The sequence below is a fragment of the Neofelis nebulosa genome, chromosome 11 (assembly GCF_028018385.1).
Source record: "Neofelis nebulosa isolate mNeoNeb1 chromosome 11, mNeoNeb1.pri, whole genome shotgun sequence".
NCBI classification, from domain to species: domain Eukaryota; kingdom Metazoa; phylum Chordata; class Mammalia; order Carnivora; family Felidae; genus Neofelis; species Neofelis nebulosa.
The window spans coordinates 26799200-26820761 of NC_080792.1; the positions used below are offsets into that span (position 1 = coordinate 26799200).

Sequence of the window (21562 nt, forward strand, 5' to 3'; positions counted from 1 at the left end):
CCTAGTCTGGCTTGTCAGGCAAGCGCTCTATGTTCATGTGGTGAACACTTGGGAATACAAGTTTAGTGGTGCTGGCGATGGGTAGAATGTATGAGGAGAATGGAGGGGCATTATATGCCATTCGCACAACACATAAAACGTCTTTTCCAAACACAGAATATTTGACCATGATACCAGTCAGCTTATCCAATGAGGCTTTATTTCCAAAGAGACTGTGTTATTATGATTCAAATTTTCTTCTTTCACCATCTGCCCCCCTCCCCAAACAGTTAGATTAGTCTTTCAGAATCCAACTTTAGCTCTGCTTTTGGGTGGTTATGGGAAGCCCTGTGCAGTGGTGGTCTTCAGGCTCTTCGAAAATTGAGATCCTGAATAATGTTTACATTAGAACAGAAATATGTAAGACTTTTGACTAACCCCCTCACCCTGTGCCTTTTTCTTTTCTGAATTTGGTTTATTTGTAATGGCTTTATATGTCTGTAAGAGGATATAATTTCTCCCTGATTTGATTTATTCCCAAGTTTGCCAGGCCAGTGCCAGAGGGGGTGAAGGGAGGCTGTATTTGTGTTCAGGACAGTGTGAAAGTTCAGAAGTAGATACCGAACAAAAATTTATGATACAAAATAATTTAAGTAACTAGAAAGAACTTTTTCCTCATAGTTTTTATGTGATGGCTTGTATAGTTTGCATTAACACTTATAAATAATACATTTATCTTTATATATTACCTACGCATTTTAACTTCTACATGTAAAAGCATATTGTCAACTTCAAAGTGTGATACAAATGTGACTTGATTTTTATTTTGTAGAATGCTAATTTTTTTAATTGTCAAATTAAAAAAGCTCTCTTTACAACCAAATACAAGCATCACAAAAATGTATGACTTAGAGAGTTGAGTTTTTACAGAATTCTATTCTGTATTGCAGTCCTCGTTTTATGCACTTAATCTTTTAAAAGATTGGAATGGTATGTACTTACATCTTCTGTTGGGATTTTTTTTTGTCATTTATACTTTTTTAAATTGTTAAAAACAACATATATATTAAAATGAATTTAGAAAATCCATCAGCTACATTATTTAAATGAATACTTCTGAGCCCATTTTATCGTCAGTTTTTTTTTTTTTTAAGTAAAAAGTTTGTTTTTGGATGAACTTGAAATATGTGAGCGACTATTTTTAGAATTGATATTTAAATCATTTGTAGGGACTTCTGTGGTGGGGACTGTTTTCTTTGTGTGGGAGACGGTTTTCAAAGGCAGTTGAAACATCTGGCAGAGTCTCAAAGTAGTGTTCTAAACATAACATTTAGAGGTAAAGGTGAAGTAATTTTCCAACCCTTACCTGGTCCTTCTTCTAAGAAGAGCGCTACCAAAACCAGAGAAGAAGAGTATCAACTTTGATTCTAAGGATGCTTTTGTCTCCTTCTATTTTGATTTGTGAGTGGCTGTGCCCATTTACTTGTCTAAAGAATTCTTTTTTCTTGAGAAAGTAACTCTTGGAGCGAAATGTCTAGTTTTTATAATTAAGGATAATCTAATGTTTTCCTTCTCCAGGATACTGTACCAAAGTTGTTGTTATTTTAGTTTTGTCTTGCTATGTTTTTATTACTTCTTTTTAATAACTATATAAGAAGCAGACTAGCGTCGATAATTAAGAATACAGCTGGCTGTCTGGCATGTTCCTTTTTCTTGGTGCTTCTGTTGCCTCCTTTGTCCAGCGGGGTTAACGGGGCCTAATTCGTGGGTTGTTGGAAGCTTAAGTGATATATGTGTCAGGTCTTCATGCTGATATGTACGTTGTAAAATGACATCTCTGAAGTGCTGACATCAGGAAGCCATAAATGTAAACGTGTAGCTGTCTAATAAAAAAGCTTCGTGATACATGTAGTGAAACTTGATAGAATTAATGGATCAGAATCACAAATCCGCACTTATAGTGGAGAGTTCAGTTAGGCCAAAAAAAAAAAAAATCAGTAAAGACACAGAAGATCTAAGTTACACTATTAACTACTGACTTGATATTTGTAGACTACTGAGTCTAATATCGGTGTGATGCACCGTCTTCTCAAGTGCTCATGGTAACCTCCCCAGAAAGACTATTTGCAGGGCACAAGTCTCAGTAAGTTTTGAAAGATTGAAATCGACAGACTATATTCTCTGCCAACAACAGAATGAAATTAGGAATCAATACTGATAAAACATCTATTGAAATAGGGAGATTAAACAACACAGTTCTTTGACCGATGGGTTATTTAGAAGAAAACCCTGAGAGAAGTTAGAATATAATTCAAATTAAATGATAATGAAATTACAGCTTATCTGTTATGTGGGATGCAGCTGAAACAGTGCTTAAAGGGAAATTTCTAGCTTTAAATAACTACTAGAAAAGTTACCTAAGACTTTAGCTAAGAAAGTATAAAAAAAGGTCAGAGAATATGGAGAGTAAGTAGAAGGGAGAGATAATAAAAACAAGAAATTGGTGACTAGAAAAGGGACAGAATTAATTATCAACACCAAAAGCTGGTTCTGTAGAAAGATCAAAAGTCGGCAACCCCCTCTTTGATGACGAGAAAGATGAGAGAGGCCATGAACATAAATTACCTGTTGGAAATGAGAGGGGTATCTTTCTGCTACGTCGTACAGACATTTTTAAAAGCACAATATGCGTACACTTTAGTAAATAACTTTATGCTATTAAATTTGTATGGTCAACTTCCTTAAAAAATGTTACCCCAGCTGATGGAAGAAGAAATGGAAAATTTGGGTAGCCTTATATCAGTTAAAGAAACTGAATTCGTAATTGAAATCTTTATCACAAAGAAGACTCCTGGTATAGGTGGTTTTACTGGTAATTTCAAACACTGGAGCAAGAAATAACCTCAGTCTTGCAGGAACTCAGAAAAAAAGTTATTTTATGAGGCCATCATAACCCCGGTGCCAAAACCTGACAGATATGGTGCCGCCATAATTAAGAAAGAAGAAAATTGATAGATTAATATTTGTCAGGAACATAGATGGAAAAAAACCACAAAATACACTCCAGCAATATACAAAAAGAATACATCATGGGTGAGATGTATCCCCAAAATGCAAAGTTGATTTCTAAATTTCAAAAATTAGTGTAATTCACTGCACTAACAAAGGATCAAAAACCTATCACCTCACTTGGTAAAAAGTAATTGACAGAATTCATCCATTCGTGATAAACACCCCCACCAAACTAAAATGTAAAGAGTTTTCCTCAGTCTGATAAAGGTCATTGAAGAAAAACTGACAGCTAAGAATACACTTAATCATAAAGTAGAGTTTTTTCCCAAGATCAGAAACAGGACAAGGATGTCCACTCTTGTGTTTTCATTTCATTTCATTATTTTAGTGGAGGACCTAGCCAGTGGAATATGAAATGGAAAAGGCATGAAGATCTGAAAGATTAGGTCACAACTCTTGTATTTTATAGATGACATGATTATGTAAGAAACCTTTTAAAAGGAATCTGTTTAAAAAACAGCTACTGAAGCAGATGAGTAAATTTAGCAAGGCTGCACTTTACAGGTCCCATGTATAAAAATCAATCTTTTTCGTAAATATTAATAGCAAACAAATGGAAGTGATGTTAAAACAATGCTATGAGTAGTTGCAGACTTAAAAGTAGTATCATTAAAAATTAAAATACACTTTTTTTAAAAGACACAAGATCTCTACACTGAAATTTCAAAACCCTGAGGGAAATTAAAGACAAATTGAGAATTCTTGTATAGGCAGGTATACTTTTACCAGAACGACACTCCCTCAGATAACAATTAGAAAGTGCACAAGATAAAAAGAAAAACATAAGGCACTAGAAAGTAAACAAAAACAGACATATTTTGGAGGGGATTTGACTCTTATAAGAACGGGTGAATTTTCTGTTTTTAATAAGCTCTTTATATCCATGCAGAATGTGCAGGATAGCCAAATGTCAATCGAAAACCCGCTGTGTTTTTTGTTTTTTGTTTTTTGTTTTTTTTGTCCTGAAAAACCAGAGGTCAGAGTTTGGAACAACCACAATGACTGAAGAGTAAGGGGAGAATCCTAGCGAGGAGAAAGCTACGGAACAGAGCAAGAATCCCAGATTCTGCTTAAGAACTTCACCAGAATCACTAGGCTGACCCTTAAACCCTCACATATGTGGGGTAGACTTAGTGCAGCCTAGCTAATGGTAAAAAATTGATTTGACTTATTCAAAGACATAATTTGCAGTTTGAGTGCAAACAAATTACTGCCTGCTGGAACAAAACCAGGTGAGACTTACTGGAGAAATAAAACAGAATCTAGCATCTTTATCACACCGATAACAGTGTCCAGCATACGGTCCCAAATACTCAACAAATGAAGAACAAAGAAAATGTGATGTTGTTTCAACAGGAAACCGGTGGAGACCAGCTCTGAGATGACCTACATGTTGGAATTGACAGACATATTTATGAGTTGGAACACTCAGTAACATTGTCAGTTTCTTCCAATTTAGTGTGATTCAAATTCATCTCCTAAAAAAGGTGTTTTTGTTTTTGTGGAAATGTAGAAACTTACCCTAACGTTTACATAGAAATGCAGAGGGCCTAGAATATTCAAAGCTATCATGAAAAAGAAAAACCAAGTTAGAGGACTTAAATTCTCTTCCTTCAAGACTTTCCATGAAGCCACAGTAATCAGTACAGGGTGGTTCTGGCATAAAAACGTAGATAAATGGGATAGCATAGCTAACTCCAAAGAGAAACATGGTTATTTGATTTTTGCAAAATGCCACAGCATTCTATGCCAACGTATAATGCTGTGGAAGAACTGGATATCCATATGGAAGAATGAACTTTGACCCCACCCATACACCATTCAAAAAATCAATTCTAGATGGATCATAGTTCTCATCTAAAAGCTTCTACTGGAAAATATATTTGAGTTGGGGATAGGCAAAGGTTAGTGTGATTTTTTTTTTTTTTTTTTTAAGGGTATAGAAAGCTGTGGGAGGAATTTGATAAATTAGTCTTCAGTACTAAAGGGATCTCCTCAAAAAAAAAAAAACACTGTTAAATGAATAAGCAAATCACAAACTAGAACAAAATATTTGAGAAACATATTTCTGACAAGAGGATTGTATCCAGAATTTATAAAGAATTTCTGTAACTCAACAGTAAAAATAAATAAATAAATAAATAAAAACCTAATTTTGAAAATGGGCAAAAGATTCAGCTACTTCACCAAAGAAGATATACAAAGGGCCAGTAAACCATTGGAAAGTGCAATATTGTTAATCATCAGGAAAGTGAAAATTGAAACATTCTGAAATACCACTGCAGAACCACCAGAATGGTTGTAATTAAGTCAACTGGCCACACCAAATGTTGGTGAGGCTGTGGAACAACCAGAAACTCATAGATTGAAGGAGGGAATATAAAATGGTAGTACCCACTTGGGAGGAAAGGTCTGGTAGTTTCTTCTAAAACTAAACACACATCTACCCAGTGACCTCTAAGAATTTCACTTCTAGATATTTACTCAAGACAAAGCACATGTCCACAAAAAGGCACATACTAATTTGAATGTTCATAGCAACTTTATTCATAATATCCCGGATCTGGCAGCAAGTCCGAACCATCAGTAAAAAATGACTTAAAAAATTGTTTATGTAATGAAAAACTCAGCACCAAAAGAGTAGACTGCTGTCACATGGGTGAATCTCAAAATCGTTAATGCTGAGTCAGAAAAGACAGATCTAAAGGAGAATATACTGTATGATTCCATATATAAAAGTTCTGGAAGAGATTAAAGCTATGGCAAAAAATATCCACGGATCGATGATTGCCTCTGAGGATGCTAAAGGGGATGGCAGGGAATGACTGATAAAAGAGCCTGAGGGATTTTCTGGATGGATGTTCTTGACAGGGTTGAGGGTTAACCCATTTATACAATTGATGAAACAAGATGGCACTCTTAAGATGAGTTTCACGTTACATAAACATTACCTCAAAAAAGCCCACAAGGGAGCAATGAATTCTAGTTAACGTATGTATGTTTAAGTGTCTAGATTTGAAATATCTGCAACTTAGTTTTTAATATATCAAAAAATAAGATGGGGGGCGCCTGGGTGGCTCAGTCGGTTAAGCGGCCGACTTCGGCTCAGGTCATGATCTCGCAGTCCATGAGTTCAAGCCCCACGTCAGGCTCTGTGCTGACGGCTCAGAGCCTGAAGCCTGTTTCAGATTCTGTGTCTCCCTCTCTCTGACCCTCCCCCGTTCATGCTCTGTCTCTCTCTGTCTCAAAAATAAATAAACGTTAAAAAAAAAAATTAAAAAAAAAAAATAATAATAAGATGGATTGATAAATAGAGGGGCAAGGACTGAGGACAGCCCAGAACTGTTGTTGGAGTTTTCCAGGGAAGTAATGGGCAATGCCAGGTAGGTATGCTGAGTGAGATTAGGATTGGATAGTTTGAATAGTTTTGGCAGGCTCTGGACTGTAGGGCTCATTCCTAGCTGTCCAGTACCTAGCCCTGGGGTGATTTAGGGCAGGAGGAATAGTGGCATGATGTGTGAGAGTTTGAAAGAACAGTTATGGGTATAGGCCCTGGAATGGTTAATTTTTATGTAAGAGAGGTGCACTCACTAGAGAGTCTCTTGTTACCTCTAAGAGTTAGCCCTGTAATTAGCAGCTTCCCCATCAAGGCCCCCAATGCCAGGGTATTAATACAGAAAATAAGAAAATACAGTCAATACATAGTCCTCTAAAAGATTGAGGTTGTTCATTTATACCATCATCGTGCAGAAATGTGTACCATGAAAAATTTAGGCTCTTAAGCCAGCCAGGGATGGATGTAAGTCCTGGTTCTTATTTCAATAGCTCTGTGACCTTTTGGCTTATTTAACTGTTCACAATTTTTTATTTGAAAAATAATGGTGATGTTAACTTTATAGGGTTGATAGGAGTATAAATCAGATAGTATATGTAAAGTACTTTGAATATGCCAGGTACATAGTAAGTACTTAAAATAAGTGTTGGTAATGTTTTAAGTTTTCTGTAGCCAATGAAAATTTCTTAATTGTTTACTTGGACCTTTCGCTGATTTGTTAAGGACAAGAGTGTTCCTAATGCTCCTTTCTTGGTGATAGAAGGAAGGCAAAAGACCTATCTGGAGGTAGGCATTTTCTTTTTTTCTGTTTCTCAGCTCTTAGCTGTATAGTGATGATGACGTACACAGAGAGGTATAGCATGTGTAATTATAGACGCTTTATTTAAAAAAAAATTTTTTTTTAACTTTTTTAGTTTATTTTAGAGAGAGAGCATGAGTTGGGGAGGGGCAGACAGAGGGAAACGCAGAATCCGAAGCAGGCTCCAGACTCTGAGCCGTCAGCACAAAACCCGACACGGGGCTCGAACACACAGACTGGATGCAAGTTCATGACCTATATGAAATGAAAGGGGTGTTGTAAGTAGAAATAATTATGGATGGGTAGTTTCAGATTTTTCCGTGGAAGTCCGTATTTCATGAGTACATCTGTAAACAAGAGCTGGAGCCTCGAGTGAAGTTTCTTTTGTTGATATCATACTCCTAATTTGTTACCCCCTTTAATGTCACTCAGTGTGTTCAGCATGCCTTGTAGCCTTTCCACTATGACAACCTGGATTCTTCCTCTTGATTGGTAGAAGAAATACACTCTTTAGGCAAGAAGGTAATGAAAAATAATAAATTGGTAAAACAGTGAGGTTTATTGCTTTTGACAGTGGTAGTTGAGCTGCGTCAGTAAATCATGCAAATAAGGCAAGAACAGTAATACTTCATGGTATATGAATCAATAAATATACATGTCCTTAATACAGTATGTTAATTAACAAACATAATGTCTTTTGGAACCAAAGTGGTAAATTGTTAAGAGATGTGCACCTAAAATACTTCTGCATGTATATAGTTGGTAAATTGTACACTAGATTTCAATTTTCAACTTCAGTTTTCAAAGGCTGGTTTATTCTTAGGTGAAGAAAAGCTTCAGTGTGTTAATTTTACTGATATTTACTGTGAAGGTTTACTAGGGAATTCTGGGAATTTCTGCCAGGTTTACTAACAAGTAAACCTAGCTAATCTGGCTGTTCTGTGATCAGTGATACATTGTATGTCACACGACTTTTTCGGCACTTTAGCGTCCTGATGATTTTAATAACTTTTCCAAGCTATTTTTTTTTTAATTCAATCTGTATAAGCAGGAAGTTCACACAGGTGATAGGGGATAATCTGCCTTTAAGAAATTGTGTTGCATACAAAGGACTGCAGGACTTGCATGAGATTCTCACATGGGCACGCTTGCTCATCTGTCTGTGTATTGATGCAGGGACAGCATTGTAGATGATTTACGGTCTATTACATCCAATTTCAACATAGTTTGCAACAGTCTATGTTAATTGCTTTAGTGAACAACATCAAACTTTGGTCAGGCAGAATTTATCTGAGATGTTCATGTTTTTAGCCACTTAGCTTGGTATTTTTTAATACTTAAGAGTTTTTAGAGTGTCTTGAAGTCAGATGGTCAAATAAATTAAGGAAATGTTGAGGGCATGTGTCTGGGATAGTGCTGTCATAATGATAATAATAAAATTCTATACTCTTTTGGGGTATATGACTTCAAGTCGGTTTATTAGTTTAGCATTCTCGGATCTATCCTGTATTATTATTATTACTCCTAAATAGTTTAATGTTGTGCCAGTAGATGCTTTTCACATTCAGGTACTGTACAGACATTTCTTGTGGCTTCCCTTAATACTGTTTAAATATGTAGAAACAGAATGTAGTGTAAATTTAAGCCTATCAAAGAAGGCTTACGTATACCGAGCTCTGTAACCAAGAAAATTCTGATGTCGGTTCAATGAATGATGCTGTTTTTCTGTTGATACTGGTTTTCTGTTTCCATTGTGGTTGTGGTGCCGCACGCCACCCGTGACTAAAGTTCTCAGGAGGTCAGTGTCCTGCCACGTGCCCAGTGTTGCTAAATTCTCCTACTTCTTTTCTCTACAACTGCTGTGAAACATAATTTAAGTAGCACACACCCCGATACCATTTGGCCTTTCTGGTGTGATGTCATCATTTGCACGTTAAGTTGATCTATTTACCCTTGGTGCTGAGGTGCTTGTAACAGATCCAAACCCAGACGTTGAGGTGATAAAGCAATAAAGACTGGGGCTTATCCTGGTGACCCATATCCCAGGGTATGTGGATATGGAAGTTACTATTATCTCAGAATAAAAATGTAACTTAAAAAGTTAGTGTGGGAACCAGACACACCCTTGCAAGTACTGTAGTTGAGATGCCCCGGTATCCGTAGGCTTTAGTCCTAGAAATGCTGATGTAAGTTGGTATTAAAGTAAAAGCTTAGAAAGCTCTTGGTAGAGTGAGAGCATTGTTTGGTAAGATGTGGACTAGAATCCTGGCCCTGTCTCTTGTTAGGTGTATGACCTTGTTCTTTTATTTTCCCTCTGAGGCTGAGTTTTTTTTTAATTTAAAATGAAATGGCAATACATAGCTTGCAGGTTATTATAAGGTCCATAATATTAAAAGTCTTACCTGTACCTGACATGCAGTAGCTAACTCAGGAAGGTAATTGTTAGTCCATATTTCATGGATTCCAAGATGACCATGTTTTCACCTTGGGATGGATCTTGTAAGTAAAATTAGAAGAGTTTTTTCTTTCTCACGTAACACAAAATAATGTATTTTAAATAGGTGACATTCTAGATTTATTGAAATAGGGAATGTGTAAAAGATCTTTTATGTAGTTGTTACCGTCAGTGCTATTTCTTTAACATTTTTCCTGCATTTGTTTCTTTTCACATTTTTATAGGAACTGTCTATACTTGCAATTACAAGTTGCCACTCCTTATTAACAAACTGAAAATCCAAGAGAGCCATTTTTCTGCACTGTTACTTAAAATAGATGTTTTAGTATGATTAGGAGTTTGGTGATCCAGTTTTTAATTTTTTTGTTTTTTTAATGTTTTTTTATTTTTGAGAGAGAGACAGAGCGTGAGCAGGGGAGGGACAGAGAGAGAGGGAGACACACAATCCAAAGCAGCTCCAGGCTCTGAGCTGTCAGAGCGGGGCTCAAACTCACAAACCACGAGATCATGACCTGAGCCGAAGTCTGATGCTCAGACTGAGCCACACAGGCACCCCTGTGATCCAGTTTTTATGCTATAAAAATACTGATTTAGTCACCAGTACCTTGTTACTAGCTGGTAGGTACGCAGAGATCTTTGGGAGCTCAGGGTCTTATGGGCAAAATAACATGTGGTTATAAAGAACCAATGTTTAAGGAAGAGGGGGTGATTGAAACTTGCCTGACTTAAATCCCCTAGACTCCGGTTGGTCTTAAAAATTGACCTGGTTTGGTAGGCAAACCGAAAGAATTAATAGTGAAGTCAAAAGGAGGCTAGGAAGGGGCTGTTGATATAAATGCATGTAGAAGAAAATGGGTTCCAAAGGTCCATGTTAGAGAGAGAAGACATTGTGCCAGAAGAGAATCAACAGGGCTCCAGCTGGCACTTTATCATCTCCTGCAGCGATGCCCAAAGTGAGCTGAAATGACACAGAATAGGAAATAACAATCTGTACTTACGCTTAGTTAACTAAGGTTAGAAGCAGATCTTTTTATAGAAATGTCAAGATGACTTGACTTGCATTTAATTCTGTGGCAGTATTTTCTTTTGTTTCATTTGTTTCATCATAAAAGGCAATATATTCAGTGGCTTAAAAATTCATATACATTTATACATACACATACATGCATGCATACCTACAAACAGCAAACATTGAAAAGCCTTCCTTCTCACCTCAGATAACCTCTGTTCGTGTGTGTGTGTGTGTGTGTGTGTGTGTGTGTGTGTGTTTCCTGTGTGTGTACACAAATACAGATATTTCTATTTGTCCTTTTTTTTTTTTTTAACAGATACCTTACTATACATACTGTATTTGCTTTTTTGCACTTAATATGTATGATATTTTAGAGAGTTTTCCCTGTCAGTTCAGAGGGAGCTTTATCATATACTAAATTACTGTATGAATATTTGTGTGTTGCTACTTTCCATTTTGAGTTTCATTGAGTTCTTTTGGGATTTTTCTTTGGTTTGCTGTTGTTTTTGTAGGTTCAGTTTTCGAATGGCAAAGTACATAAATCATAAGTGCTAAATAAGATGAGATTTGACAAATGCATGTACAGGGTATCAAGATAAAGAATATTTTCATCACCCAGAACATTCTTTCATACTCTTTCCCAGTGGTTTTTCTGAGGCAACCACTATTTGAATTTTATTTTATTTTTTTTTTTTTACTTTCAGTTTGGTTTTTTTCCCCCCTTCTAGAACTTCATGTGAATGGAATCATTCAGTGTCTAGTCTTTTATGTTCATCTTCTTTCAGCCAACTAAGTCTTCCCGAGATAAATATATCTCATCCATGTTGTATCAGTAATTCTTTTTCAGGATTGTTTTGCTATTCGAGATCCTTTGCACTTCTGATCAGCTTGTCAATTGTTATAAAAGTATCTTGCTGAAATCGTGATTGGGATGGATTTGAAAAAAACATAGACCAATATTATCAGGGAATTAGGGAAAATAGACATCTTAATATTGGGTCATTTGATCTTTAGAGACAGGGTAGGTCTTTGTATACTTAGGTTTCTTTTTTTTTTTAATTTTTTTTTTCCAACGTTTTTTATTTATTTTTGGGACAGAGAGAGACAGACAGAGCATGAACGGGGGAGGGGCAGAGAGAGGGAGACACAGAATCGGAAACAGGCTCCAGGCTCCGAGCCATCAGCCCAGAGCCCGACGCGGGGCTCGAACTCACGGACCACGAGATCGTGACCTGGCTGAAGTCGGATGCTTAACCGACTGCGCCACCCAGGCGCCCCTACTTAGGTTTCTTTAAAGTTTTTAGATGTTAGTGTACAGGCCTTATATATCTTGCATTAAACCTTTTGTCTAAATATTTTGGTTTTTGACACTATCATAAATGGAATTAAATTTTTTAATTTTCAAATTGTTTATTGCTAGCATATAGAAATATAATGGATTTTTATAAGTTGCCCTTATATTCTGTAGCATTGCTAAATTTATTAATGAGTTCTAGAAGTTGCTTCAGAGATTTTCTATATAAATAATTATATTATTGTCCACAAAAGCAGGGTTTCTGTTCCAACTTTCTTGAGATTATTGCCATATAACATGTAAGTTTAAGGTTTACAGTGTGATAGTTTGATGCACATTTACTGCAAAATGATTACCTCAATAAAGTTAGTTAACACTTCCATCCCCTCACATTACCTTTTTTTGTGGAGGGAGAGAGAACTTTGTAAGATCTGTTCTCTTAACAGTTTTCCAATATATAGTACAGTATTGTTAAGTATAGTCACCATGCTGTACATTAGATCCGCAGAATTTATTCATCTTATAGCTGAAAGTTTGTATCCTTTGACCAGCATATCCCCATTTTTCCCACTCTCCAGCCCCTGGTAACCAACATTCTGCTCTCTGTTTCTTTGAATTTGGCTTTAAAAAAAAGTGGTTTTATTTCTTCCCTTCCAGCATTTTGTTTTTACTTTTTCTTGCCGTATTGCACTGGCTAAGACCTCCAGTACAGTGCTGATTAGAACTATATCATTGTTGATTACGTCATTAAAGTATTTCTTCCTTCTAACATAGTTTTTAAGCAGTAAGTTTCCCTTTAATCATTACTTTAGATTTAGCACCCCCTCTCCAATTTCTTATACTGTAGATTCATTGTCATGTATTTTCTAATTTATTTTGTGATTTCTTCTTTGACCCATGGGTTATTTAGAAGTGTGTTGTTAATTTCCAAATTAATTGACCCTTCAAAAATTTTTTTGAAAGAGCGAGTGTGCAGCAAGCAGGGGAGGGGCAGAGGGAGAGAAGGGAGAGAATTTTACACAGGCTCCACACCCAGCATGGAGCCCAACTTGGGACTCAGTCTCATGACTGTGAGATCACCACCTGAGCCAAAGTCAAGAGTCAGCTGCTTAACCAACTGAGCCACCTCCGTGCCCCTAATTGACCTTTTTTTTATGGCCCTAGCATACAATCTCTTTTTCTTATTGTTCCCTGTACACTTGAAAAGGACCCTGTACATGTCACTTAGATCAAATGGTTGGTTGATAGGATTGTGCAGCTCTTCTGTGATATGGCTTTTTTTTTTTTTTTTTTTTTCCTTCCTTTTTGGCAGCCTATCCAAAGAGTTACTGAAATTTCTGATTGTCGATGTGTTCATTTCTTCCTTTAGGTCTGTTAGTTTTTGCTTCATGCATTTTAAAACTGTATTTATATTTGTATTTGTATTTATATTTATTTAGAGAGGGCACAAGTGGGGGAGGGGCAGAGAGGAGAGAGAGAGAGAATACCAAGCAGGCTCCACTCTGCCAGTGCAGAGCCCAGTCTGGGGCTCAAACCCATGAAGCCATGAGATCATGACCTGAGCCAAAACCAAGTCGGACACTTAACTGACTGAGCCACCCAGGCGCCCCTAACACTGTATTCTTAGATGCACATAGGATTGTTAATGTCTTCTTATGAATTGACCTTATTATGAAATATGTTATCTCTGATAATATTCTTAGTGTTAAAGTCTTATATTTCTGATACTATGTTTTATTAAGCTTATTGCTTGCATGAATTGTGTATTTCCATTCTGATATTTTCAGCTTATCGGCATACATCTTTTTTGTAGATGTTTTATATCTTGTATTCATTCTGACAAGTGTCTGCTGCTTATTGGAATATGTGGTGTATTTATGTATTGTTACTGATGTGGTTGGATTTACCCTTTTACCCATTACACTTTATTCTTTGTTTTCTATTATCATCTGGTCGTCTTTTCTTCCTTCCTTCCTTTGAGGTTAATTATTTTTTAGTGTTTCATTTTAATTTTCTATATGCATTTTTTCTCTGTCTCTTCCCCTTTTCAGGGGCAAGGGTTGCTTTCCCAATGACAGTATGAATCCTTAGCTTTGTGACAGTATAGCTGTTTTTAACACGTCCTTTTGTTTCTGTTGCTGTTGTCCTACAAATTGCATCCACATACTTTTAGAGTTACAATTTTTGCTGTAACCAGTCATCTCCTTTTTGTAGGAATTAAGAGAAAAATAATTGTCTTTTACATTTTCCTGCATACTTAATACTTTCTAGTTCTCTTAATTTTTCTCAGTGATTGAGAGTTTTCATCTGTTGCTGTTTCTCTTTATCCTGAAGAACTTTCCTTTAGCATTTCTTTGGGCAAAGTCTGCTACAAATGAGTTCTCAATTTTTGTTTACTTGAACATATTTTTGTTTTGGCTTACTATACGAAGGATATTTTTGTGGGGTATAGATTTTAGATTGAGTTTGTTTTTCCGTTCAGCTCTTTAAAGATGTCCCATTGTCTTTTGGTTGCTGTTTCTGATGAGAAATTGTTACTCATGTGCTCATGGCTCTGTGTATGTGGATTGTTCTACTCCAGCTGCTGTCAGAGTTAAAGCCAGATACTGTTTCAAGGTGGTAAAAACAGATTTTATTCAGTAATCACAATGGTAGGAGAAGAGCTGAGCTCAGTTTTGATTTGCACAGAGGTGACTGGGAGAATAGGAGAGTAGGCAGCGGGAATGAATAGAGACTTGAACGGAGTTAGGGAACTGAAAAGTTACCAAAAAAAAAAAAAAATGGGTTAGTGGGTTGGTTGGTCAGTGTCAATGTGGCCGTCTGTGTCTGCTAAATGGCATTTCTCAAGTTAGGCTTCTACCCTCTCTCTGAGGGTAGCCTGGGATAGAGAGGCCTTGTCCTTTCTGGTGACTGATTACATTTCAAAGGAATGGATTTCAGGTGCTTGAGAAAGACACTCCTGAGTTGTAGGAGACACATAATACATCTCAAAGAGACAGGAAAAGGATTGACAAGTGCGAGTTTTTAAAATAAATGCTCTAAGGAAAGGAAGTCAGGGGCCTATGGACAAGTGTTGGTTGGAACAAACGGTAACTTCTTTTGGCCCCCTTGACCTTTTCCAAACAGGAGCTCAAAAGGGTCTGGGTCCTATGAGGGACTTGGCCTTAGGCTCCTAAAAGCCATGCTAGAGCTTAGTTAAGTGTCTTAGTGCAGGAGTTTAGATGGAGTCCTTGTGCCAAGAGTTTTGTAATTCTTACCACTTTGAAGATTTTCTTTTTATCTTTTAAGTATTTCGACAGTGATGTGCCCAAGTGTGATTTTCTTTGTAGTTAAACTGCTTGTTATTCACTGACTTTCTTAGAAGTATCAGTTTAATTTTTCACTGAAGTTGAAGATGTTTTAGGCATTACCATTTCAGATATTTTTTTCCGGTTTTTCATGTTTCCTCTCAGAACTGCACATGTTATTGAGACTATCCTTTTTGTTATTCAGTCTTTTTTATTTTGGTTCTTCTGCTTTGACAATTTCTATTGACTCATCTTCAAATTGACTGACTGTTGTGTCTTCTCCAACCATCAGGTTCATTTTTTATTTTTGATTTTGTAGTTTTCAGTTCTAGAATTGCCTTTTGATTCATTTTGATAGTTTTCATCACCAAGCGAGATTCCTGTCTGTTCATTAAGTCTGTGAACATGTTCACAGTAGTTACTTTAAAATCCTGGTCTTTTAGGATTTTGAGGATCTATTTCTATTGGCTATTCTTTCTCTTGACTAGGGGTAACATTTTCCTATTTCTTCATATGTTTAGTAATTTGTGCTTTTTATACTGGATATTTGGGATGAAATACTGTAGAGACTGAATTCTGTTATCTTCCTCTGAAGAGTTTTGATTTTTGTTCTAGCAGATAGTTTTGGTCGGCCTCATAGTCCAAACTGTCTGCCTCTGATGTAAAAGCAACAGTTGAGATTTTAGCACTTGGTGTTTCCGGATTTCCAAACGCAGGTTTTCGGCAAGCCACATAGTCTCCCCCATGTATATAGTTGACAAATCAGTCGAGGATTTGGGCAGAGTTCACATTCATATTTTGATTCCCCCCCCCCCTCCCCCGCATGACTCCTTCTTTATAGGATTTTTCCTCTTCTTTTTTCAGCCTCTCTGGCAGCCCCAGATCCATTCTCTGATTATTTGTGCAAGTCAGTAAAACTGTGGTTTTCTGCTTAAGGTCTAGTTGCCCTGCCTAGCTTAGACTGTGGGGCTATCCTTGGATACAGGGCCACATAAATGCATCTCATTCACTTTCCCCTCTTGCAAAGGTTTGACTTCCCTTTGATGTTGTCCTTTTGGTCCCTCTCTACCATTTTCAAATGGTTGATTTTATTATATTTTGTTCAGAGGCTGTCATTATTGTCTGAAGGAGGGTTTGCCTAATTAAGGCTACTCTACAGACAGAACCTCTATTTTGTTTTATTCGTGTACTCTTTTGCTAATTGTGTGCAGTTTCCATTGAGAATTTATATTGTGTTTCAGAGTTCTCTACTCTTCTTTGTTAAAGGTTTTCTGATCATTCTTACTTATTTTGGTATGTTATATTTGGAGTAATTTTGTCTGAGCTTTTTACTGAGATTGTATCAAATAATAAATTCGGCAGAATTGATGTCACTATGATGTTGTCTTCCTGAATAGGAAGATATGCGTTTTTCTCTTTGCTTCGTTTCCTTTGTGTTCTTCAGTAATAATGAAAATGTTTCTTTGTATAGTTTTGCCACATTTGTACTTACATTTATTCCAGGTGCTTTTGTGTTTTGTTATAAATTGATGCTTTTAAAAAATACTTTTTCTTATATAAACAAGCAAAAATTTTGCTAGCTAGAAGGAAATTTATTATTTTTAAGTAAACCTTCCAATTGTGGAGAGAGATGTTACCATAAACAGTAGAACTGAGGCTTAACTATACCTTAATATGCAAGTTGGAAAGTGGCAGAGTTAGGCTTGGGATCTAGGTTGGCCTGCCTGTTGATTGATTGCATGTTCTGAACATAATGTTCATTATTTTCTGATTTATTTCAAGGCTTGAATAAAAGCACAACTTAAGCTTTTCTCTCTTTTAGATTCTGGTTCTGTGTCAGTGTCAGAATTACTTTAGTGAAATCTTCATTCTACTCTCATAGGAGCAGAGTTGCCTCTGAATCTAATCTCTTGTTAATAATTTTCCTTGGATTATTTTCAAAGGCTGAAGAGTAAGCTGTATACCTTTCCTTCTGAGGTTTAAATTCAGATTCGTAACACTCCAGAATGTAGGTGATTTTGTTCGTGATTTAAGCTACATGGTGCTATATGTTCTCAGTAGACACTTGATAAATATCTTAGAAGAACCATGTGTGGTCATGGGTTTTATTTATAGTCAGTACGTCTTTGGGGGGAAAAGATTAAATCATTTTCCAGTTTCTTGGCTTTTTCTGACTTTTGTCTTTTGGAAAATGAAAGATCGATTTCTGAAGCCTGAAAAGCGAGAGAATGAATCTGTTAAGTATCTTAAAAGGGTGCTGGGGAGTATCAAAAAATGCATTTGTAAAAGCCAACCAGTATAGTTGCTGTGGCCCCCAAGGCATGGCCTGAAAAGTGTCTGGAGGCCCTGGGAGAGGCCCTGGAGCCCTGGAGCCACAGGATGTGTGTTTTCGGGCCACAGGAAGACGGCACTTCTCACCATTGTCCTTTGAAATGTTGATTCAGTTAGCTCTTTAGCAGTGTGTGCACCTGGAGTTTAATCAGTTGTTTGATTTTATTTTCAAATACTGTTTTCAAACGATTCTTCCTCCTCTTTGAAATTTTGATGATTTTGTAATATGAGAGAAATGGAGTTTGAGTTTGTTTCAGAAATTACCTTTTGACTCTGATTGTAAAAGTACAGCTTCTGACCTGAGACACGTTGACAGGCACAAGTTCCCATTCCAGACTGCCTTTGAAGGTCTCCTTCCCTCCTCCCACAGATAAGAAGTTACTTTGAAATTGTGGCAGGGAAAATAGGGAGAATTATCTCTGGGCGTGCCGATGTTCTGGAAGGAGATGTGGAAGAAAAAGTTTGAGACCTTTCTGGTCTGTCTTTCAGGTGCATTGACTTTTGAAAACGAGACACAGCACATCTTTTATATCCGTCCTGCCATTTTAGAATTTGGTACTTTGACATATCCTCACAGCAGTTTCTCAGAACTTTTAAGGTGGTTATGCTCTGTTAGAATGACTTCAAAATGCACTTCCTTCTCCATCGTAGCAATAAGAGAGCAGTAATAACTTCCAGTAGAACTGAACGTGTGAGTTTCTCAAACAAATGTGAAAATATTAACTTTGGGTATGTATCTAATTTAAGTGAAATTTTTCCTGTATTAAATAAAAAGACCAGTCGACATCCATTTTTAGCTAAGTTTTTAAACTAGATTATAAAACGACGCACTGTTAGTAAGGCTGATGGCATAGGTATTAGATCTTTTGCTGTGAGTAGTGGAAATTGGAAGGGGCATTATAGGTATGATTTCATTAAGCTAGAGAGCATTGGTGTTCACATTTTTAAAACATAATCATAACTTATCTGGAGTCACATGTTCCATTTTATTGGCTTCCTTCATATAGAAAATATAGAAACCAGCACTAAAAGCCCGTGAAAAAGTGAAGCAATGTATATATATTTTCTGGGTGAAGGAAGTATTCTGTACATTTTCCATGTTTTACATCATGGTATTTTGAATAACCATGCTTCCATGTTCACATCAATTTTTTGTTTTTCAATTTATGCACAGCACTTGCTCTGAAATTTGGGGACTGAGTACACCAAATACGATAGATCAGTGGGATACAGCAGGCCTTTACAGCTTCTCTGAACAAACCAGGTGAATATTCTGCCCTCTGTGGAATCCTAGCAATCTTGGGGCGGGGGGGCTGTTTTGGAAGACCTGTAAGGGGTTGCTCAGTATCATTTTGCCTAGGATGTTTCCTTAATGTAAATAAGGCATGGCATTTAAAATACCTGCTTGCCAGTATTAATGATATATTAAATGTGTCAGCTGCTGTTTTGATCAATGAAATTCTACTTTTGAATCTTCTTTAAATTACTGCATCCCCTAAAGAATAGGAACTTCGATAATAACTATATTCTCATTTGATTTTGAGACTAGATTATAATCTGTTGTTGGCCTAATTTTCAAGTAGATACCTAACCAGTTTTTGCTAAATTTCTTGCTATCATCTAAACTCATCTTTTTTATACTAATAAGTACGTAGTTATTTACCAAGCCCCTCCTATCACAATTCACGCTAGGCTAACTCATTTTTATGTTCTCTTTTTTTTTAAAGTCACCTTATTCTCTTTTTGAGCATTTTGGTATATGTCCATTTCATCTCATCATACTCATCACCATCTGCATTTATGTGTGAGCTGTAGGAATATACCTCGGTCCTCAAAACAGTCACAACTGGGTAATGAGTTACATTAGATTGAGTAAGTTACTTTACATCATCGTTGGTACTTCCCATTCTTCACACTAGTTCCTTTTTTTTGATAACTCAGTCACCTACAGTATCAATGCCCTTCAAAGCATCCCTAAATAAGAGTTTGATTTACTCAAGATAGAAGTTGACAAAAAGTTTTTCGAGCAGACTCTATGATCCTTTTTTTAAAAAACTCAATTTCTTCCCAAGTGGTTAGCCATTCATTGACATCTGAGTCATTTATGTAGCCTATTTATGAGAAACATCTGTAGTGTGGTGCTGCTTGCTTTTATATCCGACCCATTAAATAGTACATTTTTCTTCCTTGTACTCACTAAAACTAACTAAATGTCTGTCATTCCTTTCTTTATGCTCTTACTGTATTAATTTAGCCCAGTCAGCTGCGCCTGTTTTTTTTTTTTTTAAAGTTCCCACGTTTCTTTCCCCTTGCTTCTCGACAGGTCTCTGGATGGCCGTCTGCAAGTGTCTCATCGAAAAGGACTGCCACATGTGATATATTGCCGATTGTGGCGTTGGCCTGACCTTCACAGTCACCATGAACTCAAAGCCATTGAAAACTGCGAATATGCTTTCAATCTTAAAAAGGATGAAGTATGTGTAAACCCTTACCACTACCAGAGAGTTGAAACACCAGGTAGAAAAATTAGATTTGTTTCCTTGTTTTAAATTAAATGCTTGAACTTAAGTAAATGAGGCACTGCTATGTAATTGCCCCTGGTAAGTTTTGGTGTAAAATTGCAATAAATCACCTGAAATTTAGTGTATTATTTGGTAATAATTAAAACTACTTTTAAAACGTTTTAAATGTGGGAAAATAAACTTGAGAGGATAAGAGATGTCAGTTTCTTGGGATAGCATACTCTTTGACCTCAAAATTACATATCCAGAAAATTCTTTTTTTTTTTTGTAATGTTTATTTTTTTTGAGAGAGAGAGAGAGTGTGCGTGCATGGGATTATGAGGGAGGGAGGGGCAGAGAGAGAGAGAGGGAGACACAGAATCTGAAGCAGGCTCCAGGCTCTGAGCTGTCAGCACAGAGCCTGACGCAGGGCTCGAACCCATGCATGAACTGTGAGATCATGACCTGAGCTGAAGTCTGATGCTTAACTGACTGAGCCACCCAGGAGCCCCCTATTCAGGAAGTTCTAATCTCCGGATTCACAGTCTGGTTGGAACTAAACTGATACACCTCTCTGTCTGCTGCCTGAGCTGTTTTCAGTCATTGTATTCTTTAGTATTTTCTTTGAAGTACTTTAATGGTATCATCTGTATCTAAGCAGATTGTGAAATCCACAGCAAGACTTTTAGTTTACTTTTAGTTAGCTGCATACTTGAAAATTCTGAAATTTTCAATTTCAGTACAGCTATGTTTCTAGAAATGGCCTAAATCTGACTTCACAGATCTTCCTGCAACTTTTCCAATGGGGATATATGAACTCTTACGGTAATGTTATAGCATTATCAGAATGTCCTTGTTCCTCAAAGTACAGGATAAATTGAAACTTGGAAATTTAGATTCTGGACTCCATGGCAAATTAAAACCAGTCAGATTTGTCAATTTCTTAGGAACTAATTAATATAAGGCTAAATTGATGGACCCTAAATTTTTAAAAACTAAGCAGGCTACTTCCTTTTGTGTGTGTGTGAATTTTTTTAATAAAGGTCTGGTCTGTCCCCCTTCCCTGGTGCCCATCCTGTGCTCTTTGCCATTAACCTGGGTTCCTTTTACTCTTTCAGTTTTGCCTCCGGTATTGGTGCCACGGCACACCGAGATCCTGACCGAACTGCCTCCCCTGGATGATTATACCCACTCCATTCCAGAAAACACTAATTTCCCAGCGGGAATTGAGCCACAGAGTAATTACATCCCAGGTATTTTCACCTTCTGAATCTCCTGAAAATTGGGATAGATAAACAGATTTTGTTCATAAACATTCACATACTAGTAAATTGTGATTTGACTTAAAAAAAAATGCTTCTGGATTTTGAATAGAAAAATCTGCTTTGTTGGTTGATTATTTTGTGAAATGTATAAGCCTCGTACTTTAAACACTTTTGTCTGGAGAAAAGTTTTACTTTATATTTCATTTTCTTTTGCAGTGGCTTTAATCAAAGTA

At 36.7% G+C, this 21562-nt stretch overlaps 1 protein-coding gene across 6 annotated transcripts in view; it reads left to right on the forward strand.

The window, feature by feature from the left end:
* SMAD2 (SMAD family member 2) overlaps positions 1 to 21562 on the forward strand; it is an 84812-nt gene that overhangs the window by 33047 nt on the left and 30203 nt on the right. For 5 of the 6 annotated variants that reach the window (XM_058692182.1, XM_058692179.1, XM_058692181.1 and 2 more), the window contains 3 exons: positions 18738 to 18827; positions 19887 to 20080; positions 21183 to 21317. In XM_058692182.1, the coding sequence (XP_058548165.1) occupies positions 18738 to 18827; positions 19887 to 20080; positions 21183 to 21317 (419 nt within the window). The remainder of the gene's footprint in view (positions 1 to 18737; positions 18828 to 19886; positions 20081 to 21182; positions 21318 to 21562) is intronic. The other variant, XM_058692184.1, reaches the window with a different exon arrangement.